Source organism: Tetrao urogallus, assembly GCF_951394365.1.
Source record: "Tetrao urogallus genome assembly, chromosome: 5".
Classification (NCBI taxonomy): domain Eukaryota; kingdom Metazoa; phylum Chordata; class Aves; order Galliformes; family Phasianidae; genus Tetrao; species Tetrao urogallus.
The window spans coordinates 13868941-13881374 of NC_136818.1; the positions used below are offsets into that span (position 1 = coordinate 13868941).

The 12434-nt window shown below is 39.2% G+C and overlaps 1 protein-coding gene across 1 annotated transcript in view; it reads right to left on the reverse strand.

The window, feature by feature from the left end:
• Positions 1-2537: 2537 nt before the first annotated feature.
• The window catches only part of COL24A1 (collagen type XXIV alpha 1 chain), a gene marked incomplete at both ends in the record, with an annotated part of 108071 nt that continues 98174 nt past the window's right edge, over positions 2538-12434 (reverse strand). The window contains 7 exons of the mRNA XM_079535501.1: positions 2538-2684; positions 2874-3089; positions 4173-4282; positions 4969-5137; positions 6480-6545; positions 7480-7506; positions 7602-7637. Coding sequence (XP_079391627.1) covers positions 2538-2684; positions 2874-3089; positions 4173-4282; positions 4969-5137; positions 6480-6545; positions 7480-7506; positions 7602-7637 — 771 coding nt within the window. The remainder of the gene's footprint in view (positions 2685-2873; positions 3090-4172; positions 4283-4968; positions 5138-6479; positions 6546-7479; positions 7507-7601; positions 7638-12434) is intronic.

Sequence of the window (12434 nt, forward strand, 5' to 3'; positions counted from 1 at the left end):
GAGACGGTTATCCGTACACCGCGAAATCAAACCAGAAACGGGTTCGCCCCTTTGCTACACACCCGCGCCGCGCAAGGAAAGCCGACGCCGCTCCCGCAGGCCACCCCCCGTTTCCAGACCCATCCCGCACACAGACGAAACGAGCCGCCGCACGTGGCACGCTCGACCCACACCGAGAAGCGCGGGCCGCAGCCTCTCGCTTCGGCGGCCCCGCTTTCCCAGATCCCGGCAGAGGCGCCCTCCGGGCCGGGCCGCAACCCGCGGAGCGCCCTGCGGGCCGCGTTTCCACACCCCGCCCGCGCCCGCACCTCTGCAGGGCCATCTTCCGCCCGCCAGCCGCGCGCTGCGGGCTCTCGCCGCCGCCCTGCCCCGCCATGGCTGCGCCGCACCGCCCCCACGTGCCGCCCGACGCGGCTGGCTCGGGGCGGGCCCGACCGCGGCGTTTCCTGGGCGGCGGCGCCCCCTGGCGGCACACCGCTCTCCCTCCCGCCCTGCGGAGCCGGGCCGTACCTCCTTCCCCTTTCCAGCCCCGCTTCCCCCTGCTTTGGTTGCAGGTTTTTAACTACAAAGAACAACCGTGAAGGAAAGAGATGAAAGGGTTCTGCTGCTTCTGGCGCCGAGGCACAGTGCTGCCTGTGTGTGTCCCAGCCCCAACTTATCATGCTGTCTGCGTGGCAGTTGCGTTTTTATCATAACTGCAATAACACTTTAAGCTGCTCGTTTTTAAAATTGTTTTGTTTTGTTTTCTCTTGAAAGCTGTCTAACAAACAACCATAGACATGGGCTATAAAGAATTTCCGAAAGAAAGGTTTCCAAAAGAAAGGCCATGGGACTGAAAAACACCCGTGAAGCAGAGCACTTTCTAAGAGATGGCATTCTTAGAAATAAATAAATCAATAAATCCATTTATCACAATGTCAGCTCCAGAGCCAAACTAAGAGCAAACATCAGTGGTGCTGTCAGAGAGTAACAACCATGAGAACGTGAAAAACAACAGAGAAAGAAACATTCTCTGAGCTTGTACCATTCTATAATCTTCATTTGTCTTTGGTCAGATTTCTTCAATGGGGGAAAAACCTGATGGTCTAACAGAAAACACAGGGCATGTATCTACCTTACTGTGTAGAACTGACTACTGTCACTCTTGCAATACTCCATGGCACAGCAACTGCTTGTCTGCCCTTGGTAAATGAAGCACGGCCACCTGAAAAGTACCTCTCCTCATTGCTGAGGATGAACTACACAGCATGAGACAGAATAATAAAGACAAAGTGGTAGTGTGGAATCTTATTTTATTATATTTTCAGTATGATTTCCTATGGGTCAAGTCAGTTAAACAAGTTGTTTGAATGCTTCTCAGTCCCCAGTGTGGTTTGGCACCATCTTCATGAATTACTCAGCAGGTTTTTGATTGGTAATATGTTGAGGGATATCTTTATAAAGAGTGTTTTTCTTAATTGTAAAATTGTTTTGTTTGTTTTAAACAAAAGAAGATGGTTGAGCATTTTAGGTTTAATTTAAGGAAACTGAAGTGATCTAATAATATTACAAAAAAATGACGATTAAGTGGATGAAATGCTGATTATAACTTAACAGCCTGCTTTCAAAAGACATGCTGTAGGAGATTTAATGAGTTACAAATATATACACAGTATATCATCTTAAGATGCCTTTGTCATTCAAAAAAAGTTAACTGAAAAAACTGAAAACTACTGTAGGTAGCTCTTCTACAACGGGCTGTTGTTTTCAATGGCTGTAAAGCTAACTGTTTTGACTATATGCATTATATACAACGTGCTGTCTCATATGCCATTTCCACAACAGTACGCAAAAATATTTTAAACAAGAAATCCACATAAATAATGGTTTAGTTGTAGTGAAATATGTAACCAATGATTTAAAATAAGTACCTTGATAACAAAGACAGATCCTGATGTAACCGGCACATACAGTCTGAAAGATAAAAATGGACTCACATAATCTCTGTTAAGGCCACCAGCACCTTGTGTTACAAAGAGCACCAAGGCAACACAGACAGGGAACATGTAAGAGGTAGTGTGTCATCTGTTAAGATGTGTGTGTCCACAAAGGACTGCTATAGAACCGAGAACTTATTGTATTGTGACATAGTTCACTTTTCAGATATAGCTATTGCACATTTAGGAGCATTAGCCAGTATTGCTCCGTGGTATTGTATGTCTCCAGCTTTCCTCAGAGTGTTGTTTTGCAGTGCTGTCATACAGATTGTCAAGAACACCAGAGGTCCTGAAAAATTCCGTGCTCAGATATTCAGTTCCAGGAAATTATGCAAGAAAGCACCAACCAGTATTAAAAAGAGATTTAAATACTTTAGGAAAATTGTAGTCTTTTCTTTCTTTTCTTTGTTTTTAAATGCCATTTCTCCTTCTTCCTGAGGTTCTTTAACCAGCAGTGTTTAAAGCGATTCTTCAGTTTGAGAGCAATTTTGCCTCATTCATTACTCTCACACTCACTCCGCAGCAGTCCTGCACTGATGCAAAGGAACCAGGACACAAAACTCAAAGGAAGCACACCAAGCCACTTTCTATGAAGTGCTGCTGTCCTGGTTTGAGATGAGGAAGTGTATGAACTTGAACAACTGGAAGCTGATTGGTGTCCTGAGTGTGAAAAAAGAACTGTGTCTTGTGCCAGCTGCCATCCTGAATCTGCAACACACAGAGGCGGAATATTAAATTCACATCAAAAATGAGATTCAAAACACAAATGGAGGCTGTGCTTAAAGGGTGAGAGAAGTGTAAGTAAGCGTTTCTTCTTCCAGCAGCTTGTAAAGAAACCGAGTAACTCAACAAATGCCATTTCTTCCATGCAGTATCACAATGCTAAAAAGCACTTACCATGCATTCATCCACAAGCACCTTCGGTTCAAGTAGTGAATTGGCTTTAAACACTTGTCCATTCCAACCTTTGAAGCTAAGAGATGTCTTCTGGCCTCCTGCCTCACTTAATCCCCACATCGGTGTGTTCAGACAGTGAACTGTGATACTGTGTGTTGCTTCTGAGCTCAGTAAATGAAGAAAGTTCATCTGCACTTTTCCAATGCCAAACTCCAGCTAAGTTCCAAAAGAAATTTGCTGTTATACTTAACACACTGAATGGTCACAGCAACACCAAAAGGCATGCACAGGTGGGTGCACTGTTTATACATGGGAGCATGCATGAATGTTTATGCATTGGGATCGGTGCTGAAAAGCATGATTTGTATTCTTTAGGAGAGCAATTCGGTTCTATTATAGTGATTACTTCAAACAGAAACTTTCTAGGTCATTTTCAAAGCTTAAAAGAAACATTTACTAATGCCCACGAGTGCTGTTGGAACACAGCTGGGCAGAAAACATTATTTTTAAAATCAGGAAAGTGAGGCAAAGGATCCTGTGATTCAAACAAAGCTAACAGCGGCAGCAGTGTTTTAGTTGCAATTGCACCATTCTGCTAATTAGTCTTAGAGCATAGATTCTGCCTGTCAATATCTACCTTCTGTTAATAGACTGGAAATCATAAGCATGGTTTGATTTTAGACAGAAAATTCAGCTGCTCGTTACTCAACAAGAATTTCTCCGAGAGTAGACCATGTTCAGGGTCCCTACTAATGCAGGAATGCATATGTGAGTTATTCCTGATGTTCTTTGGTGGCTAAACTGTATATGCAGACCACCATATATATGACATCTTCACTACTCGCAGTGGTTTAATGACTATGTGTACTGAGGAGCACAGACTAATGACATAAAAGAAAGCAACCTTTCCCTAACAAGGCATTCAGCAGTAGCCAGGTGTTGAGAAGTAGTGACAAATACACCCTTGGCTGCCCTCCGAGATGAGTTACTAATGAGTAACGTAGAAGCATTTCAGGCTTATTTCTATGGCTTGTTTAGAAAGGTATAAAGTCAAATGAAAGAATGTCGTGAGCGTGGAAGATGAGTAAATGGAGAAAGTGACAGTCACAGTAACATACTGTCTCTAGATGTTCTGTAACTTCCTGATCAGAACATATGAAGTGTCCTTCCCAAAGTTGCACACAACACCCTCGCTCCCCTATTCCCCCGAAATCTCACAACTCTCTTGAGGTCAGTAAATAAGCAGCTACTTGTTCAAAGCTCTGCTGCAGAATGACTCCCTCAGGACACCATGCATACCTTTGTCACAGATGGTGGTGTTAAACATGTCTGACCACCCGCAGTGAAGTTGCAGAAAACTTCAATGGCATCAGAAGGACAGCCAATGTTGGGGTCAATCCAGTACTTTCCTATTAGTGTAGAATCCCAGAGAGAAAATGAAATCAAAATATAATCATTACTAAGCAGTTTACTAAAATATTCACAATTCTTGGCAAGTATTAAATTTGTTATTACCACAGCTTCACTGGGAAATGGATGAAAGGCAACATGGAAGTCTTTCCACTTCCATAATTCTATTAACAATGGATGCTGAGCAAGTCTATTAGCTGCTCAGAAAGTAAGTCATGTCACGGTATTGACATTACACATTCAAATAACTATTTTAGTTTGAACTATTAATTTGACACCTGCTAAAATATCAGCTGCTGCCAGTTTATCTGATTGTGGTGGGCTGTGATACACAATTTTCTTATTAGCAATCTAGAATCTGATCCACACAAAAATCATTTCTAACTGACTATAAATATTTGGGAAACTTTTGATCACAAAATGGAATTCAGTTTGAAAATTTCTGGCCACATCTTTACTTCTATATATCATCTCTGATATCTTTTTAATACTAGCTAGCTACATATGTTAAAATCCAGAAATTTTATCATACATGAAAGATAAAATAAAGATAGCTGTGACAAACTGCAACAGAATCTAATAAAGACAAATCTGTACACCAGAATAAGGACATAGGAAGTGTCACTTGGAAGCGACCAGCTCAGAGCCGTGCCATGTTGAAGCTCTGAGGAAAGCAGACACTTACCGTCGGACACTTTGCGCTCACAGCTGAGCAAGTCCCTGCAGATGCGTGCTGGGTTATCCCGTGTGCCAAGGGGGTTCTTGATGCTGTGCAGTAAATTGCTAAGGTAGTGCAGTGTTTTGTATATCTCTGTACTGTGATCCAGTAAAGTTACTTCAGTATTCTGGTATCTCTGCCAGGGGCCGTTAGCAAATGTGTTACCATGGAGAAGAAAGACGACAGCAGTACATGCAGTAAACATCCGATGGCCATTGAAGAGCCAGACAGAAATATTTATAATACATGCGATCAGCCATATGAAACAGGTTGGGAATAACACATCCCAATAAAAAAAAATTAGTGCATTGCATTGAAGCCAGCGAAGTTACAGACAGTAACAGTTTAAGAACAGTTAAGTACAGTTACAGTTTAAGATCATGCAAATATATCAGTATGACATGTTGACAGAAATATTGGATATGGGAGAAAAAGAAAAAAGGAAAAAAGTCATTTTTACAGTAAACGTAGTGTTTACAGTGAAAGCTATTCTTAGACTTAATTTAGAGAATACATGAAAATGCTTTCGACTTCACACATGTGAGGAGTTTTCTTGCTATCAGTGAGACCACACTCCTGCATACAGTTAAGTATGTGTGTCAGTACTTTTTGGATTCAGGCCCAAATGTCACTATTATCTGTAGCTGAACAATTATGGTCCCCTATCTGTGGTAGCTGATACATTTTAGTCTCTGTTAATTGTGATAAAAAGGTAGAAATGCTGCTGTTTTCCTCAATTTCATTTAAATGGTATCTTACGTATCTTTGCTTATTTAACTATATTTTTCAGTAATTACTTGCAGTCTGTGATTTGTTTTAAATTTAAGTTCCTTCAGAGAAGCCCTGTTCTGTCCTCAAATACTGTTTGTACTAGTGCTGCTCCAAAAGTAATTCCTCCTATTTTATTATGTTGGCCCATGACACCAGAGGCAGATGTTGGTGGTATGGCAGTAGAGGTTGAACCTTCCCACCAATATCCCATTACATGTTGTTGCTGTGTGACAAATGGCAGCAGAGGGGCAGTTTGACAACTTGGAGTCTGACGTGGAAGTGCGGATAAAGAAAAGAGGTGTCACTGAATTCCTCCCTCAGGAAAAGATGGCACCCACTGACACTCATCACCACTTGCTGAACATTTAAGGAGATCAAACAATGAATGTCAGCACCATGAGGCAGTGGTGTGTTTCAGAAATGGTAACAGCAATGTGAAAGACAAGCCATGTTCCAGACAGTTACACACAGCTGTCACACCATAAATGAAGAGTGAAATCAGCTCACCCACGCAAATCAACTAATGGTTGTGATGATGTTAAAAAGTAATACTAAGTAACCGAGAATTTGGTCTGTCAAATAGAATCACTACGCTCTTTGTATATGTTGGAATTTCCAAGGAAATGAATAGGAGGCATTACTTTTGGAGCATCCTATGCATAACTGCATATCCTGTATGACAAGGTGAATACAGTGTAATACATTACCTCCATCTGCAACGCAGCATTTGATGCAATCAAAGCCTGAACAGCAGCATTGATGTCCACAAGTTTCTGAAAACAGAAAACATATTTTAGAACATAAAAAGTGAACAGAAATATCCTAAATTGCAGGAGAAAAAATTCTGAGCATTGTTGTAGGAACATAAAGATGATCATAATGTTGCCATTTTAGAAACTAATTTGCAGACAATACTTACTTTTCAAACCAAATTTGCCCTTTCATCCCCAAACAAAACAAGCTTACATCATGATAAAGCATTATTTGATATTTATTCACATCCCCATCCCCATTTTAATGATCAAATTCCTGGAAGCTGGAATAGTTACAGATCAGTGCCTCAACTTAATCTCTCCCAGCCATTTAATTTGTACGGTTGAGAAAACCAATCTGCACAAGTATGAAAAGGTGCTACGTCTTTCAAGATTAGCATATAAAGAATGTTTGATCTAGTTAAATAGGTGCAGTTCATGCCATATTCTCTCTTCCGACTTTTGTGGCGGAAAGATCGCAGGACTTCTATCAACTGAAAACATCACTCCTGCTGAGCAGACTTTGTCTTGCAGAACTGCCACAGTTGCAGGTTGTTGGCCAAGGAAGGAAAAGGAGAACTGAGGTGAAAAAGATTGACTGGAGCATAACAGAGCTCTGAAAATGTCTGGTGATCTGAAACTGCAGGGTCTGTGCTGCTAAGAATTGAAGACATTTTCATGATGCATAAAAGTAAAATGAAATACCTAGACTGACCTAAATGCAGACTTTAGAGCAGAAAGACATTCCCTTGTGTATCTTCATTCTCTACACCTCATGAGATGTGCAGAGCAGACACCAGGTTTATTTATTTTTAACAAATTAAGGAAGCCATGCAAACAACTGTGCCTTGTGGTTGGCCCTTGTTCTCAGATTATGTACACCATCGCAGATTTAGGATGCTTCAAATACTGAATCTGAGGACTGTATTGGAATCATGTTATTTACTGTACTTACTCTTGGTCCTGGTGGCCCAGGTGACCCCTAGAAAATAAGAGAAACTACGTATTAGATTCTTCACACATTTATAGAAAGCAATCACAATGCAAAAACACAGGCATTTTTTTCAATGCACTTACAGGTGCCCCTGTCTGGCCCTGAGGTCCCTGGGGTCCCTGGAAGAAATGGAGATAAAATGCAACAGTTACAGTTGAATATCTCTGCTCTTATAATTATGTATTTTTTAAATCACAAATGCCACAATACATACAGTGAAATCAACAGGTTTGTGGTATGGGCCTTAGTAAAACTGTAATTGTTAATATTCTTAAAGTACCACACTCTGTGAATGTGAAATACTCTTTTGAGTATTGCTGGGTTGGCTAGTTACCAAAAATCGTTTATCCGACTACATTTGCTATAAAAGTCATTCTTACTCAAAGTATGACTACATAACATATCATACAACGTGCCAGCATTATGTGCATATTGATGATACAAATGCTATAGTGGACAAATTAGCATAAAAGTATTGTGAAAATGTTATAGGCTGTCAAAAAGAAGTGACTGATTTTCTTGTCTCCACAAATATCTTCAGGGCGTTTGTCAGCTCCATTTACCAGCAGTGATACTTTTCAGGTAGAATGCATTAGGTTAATTGCTTAACAGAAATATTGCAGGCTTCCTTTATATTAATGATATTATGTCCATACTCCCAACCTTAAGGGCCATTATTTTAGTATGTAGGATAATACGGTGGGCAGGAAAGGAGGACAGCTGCCTGGCCCTAGCTCATAGTTCCTGAGCTTCAGTTTTGACTTAGGGTTGTATACATACCCTCTCAAACACAGTCTTCCTCATATGAATGAGCCTTTCTATTCACACTGAGACAGAATGATACCTGTATCTCTGTTAAACTCCCTTCTCCATTCCCTATATACTGAAAGCCTCTAGGAGCTGCTGTAACATAATGCCAAGAACAGTGACAAGGAAAAGAGTAGGTGACAGCCATACAACACGAGCAAAAGAGAGAAATGAGAGGCACAGAGCAAATCTGCATTATGCATGAATAAAATCATAAAACCTATCTCAGTTTATTTAAGCAAAGCACTCCTTAGCTACTGCTGTGTATACCAATTATTCAAGCACAATGAGCTGTTCCAACAAAAGCATTCATATGCCACCATAGTCGTGCCAGAATTGTTCCTGCCAAAAGAGAAATAATCTTATCTGACATGGTAATGCAGTAAATATTGTGAGGTCAGTCTAGCCAAGGAGGTATCACCACTTAACATAGCAATAAAAAGTATTCCTGCTGTGAGATTTCACAAGATCTGTGTGAGAGTCACTGCAAGCTACAACTGCTGACCATGGGCTGCAGCTGGTCCAGCTGGAAAAGGCTCAGATAATCAATTCAGTCTTACATTGATTTCACAGAATCACAGAATTCTGTGATTTATGCATATTTAAGTAAAGAGGACCTCAAAACAAATAGCAGTAGTTTATTTAGGCTCCAAATTCATCTTTATTGAGGCAATAGAAGCACATTTCTTACTATTTCTACACATGCTCATAAGATAGAGCATACAGCAGCCACCTGGAAGTGTATCTGATGGGATTATGATGACTTCTGCAGCTGCTCAAGGTGACGAGTGCCTGCACGTCACCTGCTTTTCTCATGCCAGAGGGGTTCAGGTGCTGCATTGCTGCTGTCATGTCATTCCCAGCACTAGAATTATACCAACCAGGGGCTGAGACTTATGCTTTGTGCATGTTCTGTATGAGAACTGAAATAAGCTGTTCCTGAGAATTTAGAGATATGATCTTCCAACGCTTAAGAAAGACAAACTTAATAGCATAATTTAATGACTGAAAGTCATTTTTTTAACTGATGCACCCCAATCCTATTTATGTTTCATCCACTTGTAACCTCAGAAGGGACTCTTAAGTCATTTTGTAGGTAAGTGTTTGCTGTTATTTTATAAAGGCATTAATGATTAATTTTGAAAAATGTATTTCAAAGGATGAGTCACTTTAGCATATGCAGTAGTACAGAAAATACGGCAGGTCCTGTGGCAAGTACCTCACCTTCCATTTTTACTCTGATTTTGATTACTGCACAGCTTGAAATTACCTTTGAAATCCTGTTGTTATGAAAGAGACATATTATTTTTGTTACAAAACAGATTTTTTATTTCTGTTTTTATTACAAAACAGATGGGAGAGGAGTTTGCAGAGGTGATATCTACTTCACTATTTTGTGGTAGACCTTGACTGATACAAACAAACGGAATATCACAGAGCTGACCTCCACATTTAGTCAATCAGATCAGCAGCTCAGGTGCTGTTGGACTGCTGTGGGATTCAGTGGCATGTGGATGCACAGCTGGTCTCTATGATTGTGCTTGGTGAAGTATCTTTAGTATGAAATGAAAGTGCAAAGGAGAACCTTGGACAGACAAATTTGACGGTGTGAGGACATACTTGTTTATCTTGGTTCAGGACTGGATTATGCAAACACCAGGTCAAGCAAGGCACAAAGTCTCCAACAGTTCATCCCTAAGTAACCACTGCTCTCTGATGAATAGATGCCTTTGTTCTCTGGGTGTTGAGATTTAGAAATTCCAGGAAATTTTCCAGATGACCGAATACTTCAGTTAATATTCTATATTCTTGACATATGTCACAATTTTAAAACTTCTAAACTTCTGGGATTAGAACAGATGAAAATTGTGGTGCTTCTGATACAGAACTGAATATTTTAAAATCCCCAACTGCACTGTTCCAATGCTTGTCAGGGATCTTGCAAAAGAGGAATGGGACTTGTATTGATTCACTGTCACCTTGCCAACAAAACCAATCTGGGAAAAAAGATAAAAATTGAATGCAATTTGTCAACTGCAGTAAACATCTTTGGAGGGGATATTACATTTCCCAAATACATTAAAACTTAAAAGATCTATATCACTTACTTTTAAAAGTCTTTAGAATGTAGCCAAACTGTACAGAGCGTGTTGACAATCCTGTAAAGATGTTATATTCTTTCTTCCCGTTACATAGCAGCAGAGTAAGATTGAACTACACTTTTTATGGATTAAGCTAATTGCAGAATGTTTCATTGGAATGTAGGGGATTACCTTTACAAATCCACTTCATTTACCTTTTGATCATAATAGAATTTAAGTGAGAAGATTCTAGTATAATTCCAGTGTACTGAGTATAATTGCAGTTGATAACAAAAACAGATAACAGAGCTTTTAGTTTTAGGGTGCTCTTTAATTCTTTAACCACCCTCTATGCTAGTACAGAAGTTCAAAGGGCAAAACTCCAGCCTTCTTCTAACACTGATTTCACATGCATTGATAGATAAGTTTAACTTTGAAAACATGACCAGCCCCAGGGATGTCCATATTTTATATGCCTTCAGAAACTTTTGAAGAAACAAAGTGAAATATTTATTTAAAATCAATTGAAATGATTTAAAAAAGAAAAACTGGAATCCCAAAATGGTAACCTTTCCATGACTACTTTTGCTATTTTGATATTATTCCATTGCATCTCAGAATGGGTAAATCATAACAAAAACATAGTACTCTGATATACCAGACAGCGTATTAGCTGTTGTTAATGACTGTAAATCTACGATAAAAGATTGTAATAGAAAATTACAGACTCTGCTTTATCATATTTTACTTCACTTTTAACCATAGGATAGTCAAGTGCTGGAACACTTGCCCCAAAAGATTATCCAATCTCCATTCCTGGCAGTTATCAAGACTCATCTGAATTCAGGTCTGAGTGATGCAGTCTGATCGCAAAGCTGATTCTCCTTTAAACAAAGCTTTGGACGTGAAATATCTCATGGTCCAAACAACCTGGATTATCCTATGACTCTATATTATAATCTACTAATTTTTTATTATTTTGTATTACTAATGACATGCCCTGAAATTAAAAGCAAAAACAAAAACCAACAGTAATCTTAAACTAGGTAAGTTAAAAGACTTTAAGAAATGTCAGAATTCTGAAACAATACTCTATAAAGCTTTCCATGACTTTCTCAATGTTATAATGACAGCAATATGATTATTTTGAATTGGAAAATAATTTTCATTTTATTCCAAGAACCCTCTGTTTCTGACTACCAAATTTTCTCTAGAAATAGCCTACAGGACCTGAAGTTTTAACTAAACAAGGAGATATGGTTTTATATTCCATGTTTTTCAGAGGATGAGAGAACATTTCTTTCTAGTATTGAACACTATTCATGACAGACTAAAAATTTTTAACTAAAACTTAAAATCCTACAGAGAAGTTGAAACTTCCATGATTCTAGCACGAATGCCAATATCAATTTTGAAGGTATAAATGCAAGCTCAGAACATGCAGTTGGATGCAAATCACTTTATCTCCTTCACATGCGAAAACAGTTGGAAATATGCCCTTACATTGAAAACTGCTGCACTTTGTGTAGTTCAAAATTAAGCATCCTTGTTCAGAAAAAAATCTTAAAAGAGGAATTCATAATTTAGGTAATAATTTCTTAAGGAGCAGCACCACTAATGGAAAAGATGTTTTTTCACTGCTTTTTGTGCATATGTTTGCATGCATGTGTGTGCCCACATTTCTAGCTCTATGCTGTTACAAGCATTCTTGAAATAAAAGATGAGAATCATTTAAGATGGTTAATAGAAAGAATTGAGAGTCTAGTTTCCTCTTACTATGAGATAGGAATTGTCACATTAGGATCAGTGAGGAAAGCTTCTTGAGATAAATACAGAAAAGCTTCATTCTAAACCTTAATTATTTGAGTTTTTATGATTTATTTTTCAAAAACTTTATAAAGCTGTTAGGTTGGAACCGTACGTAGGTGGATAATAAAAATCAAAATCCATTAAAATGTGAAACTAAATGACCTTTGTGAGGTGGGATGAAAGGAAAAATATTGCATTGGCCAGTTACAGGAACAGGAA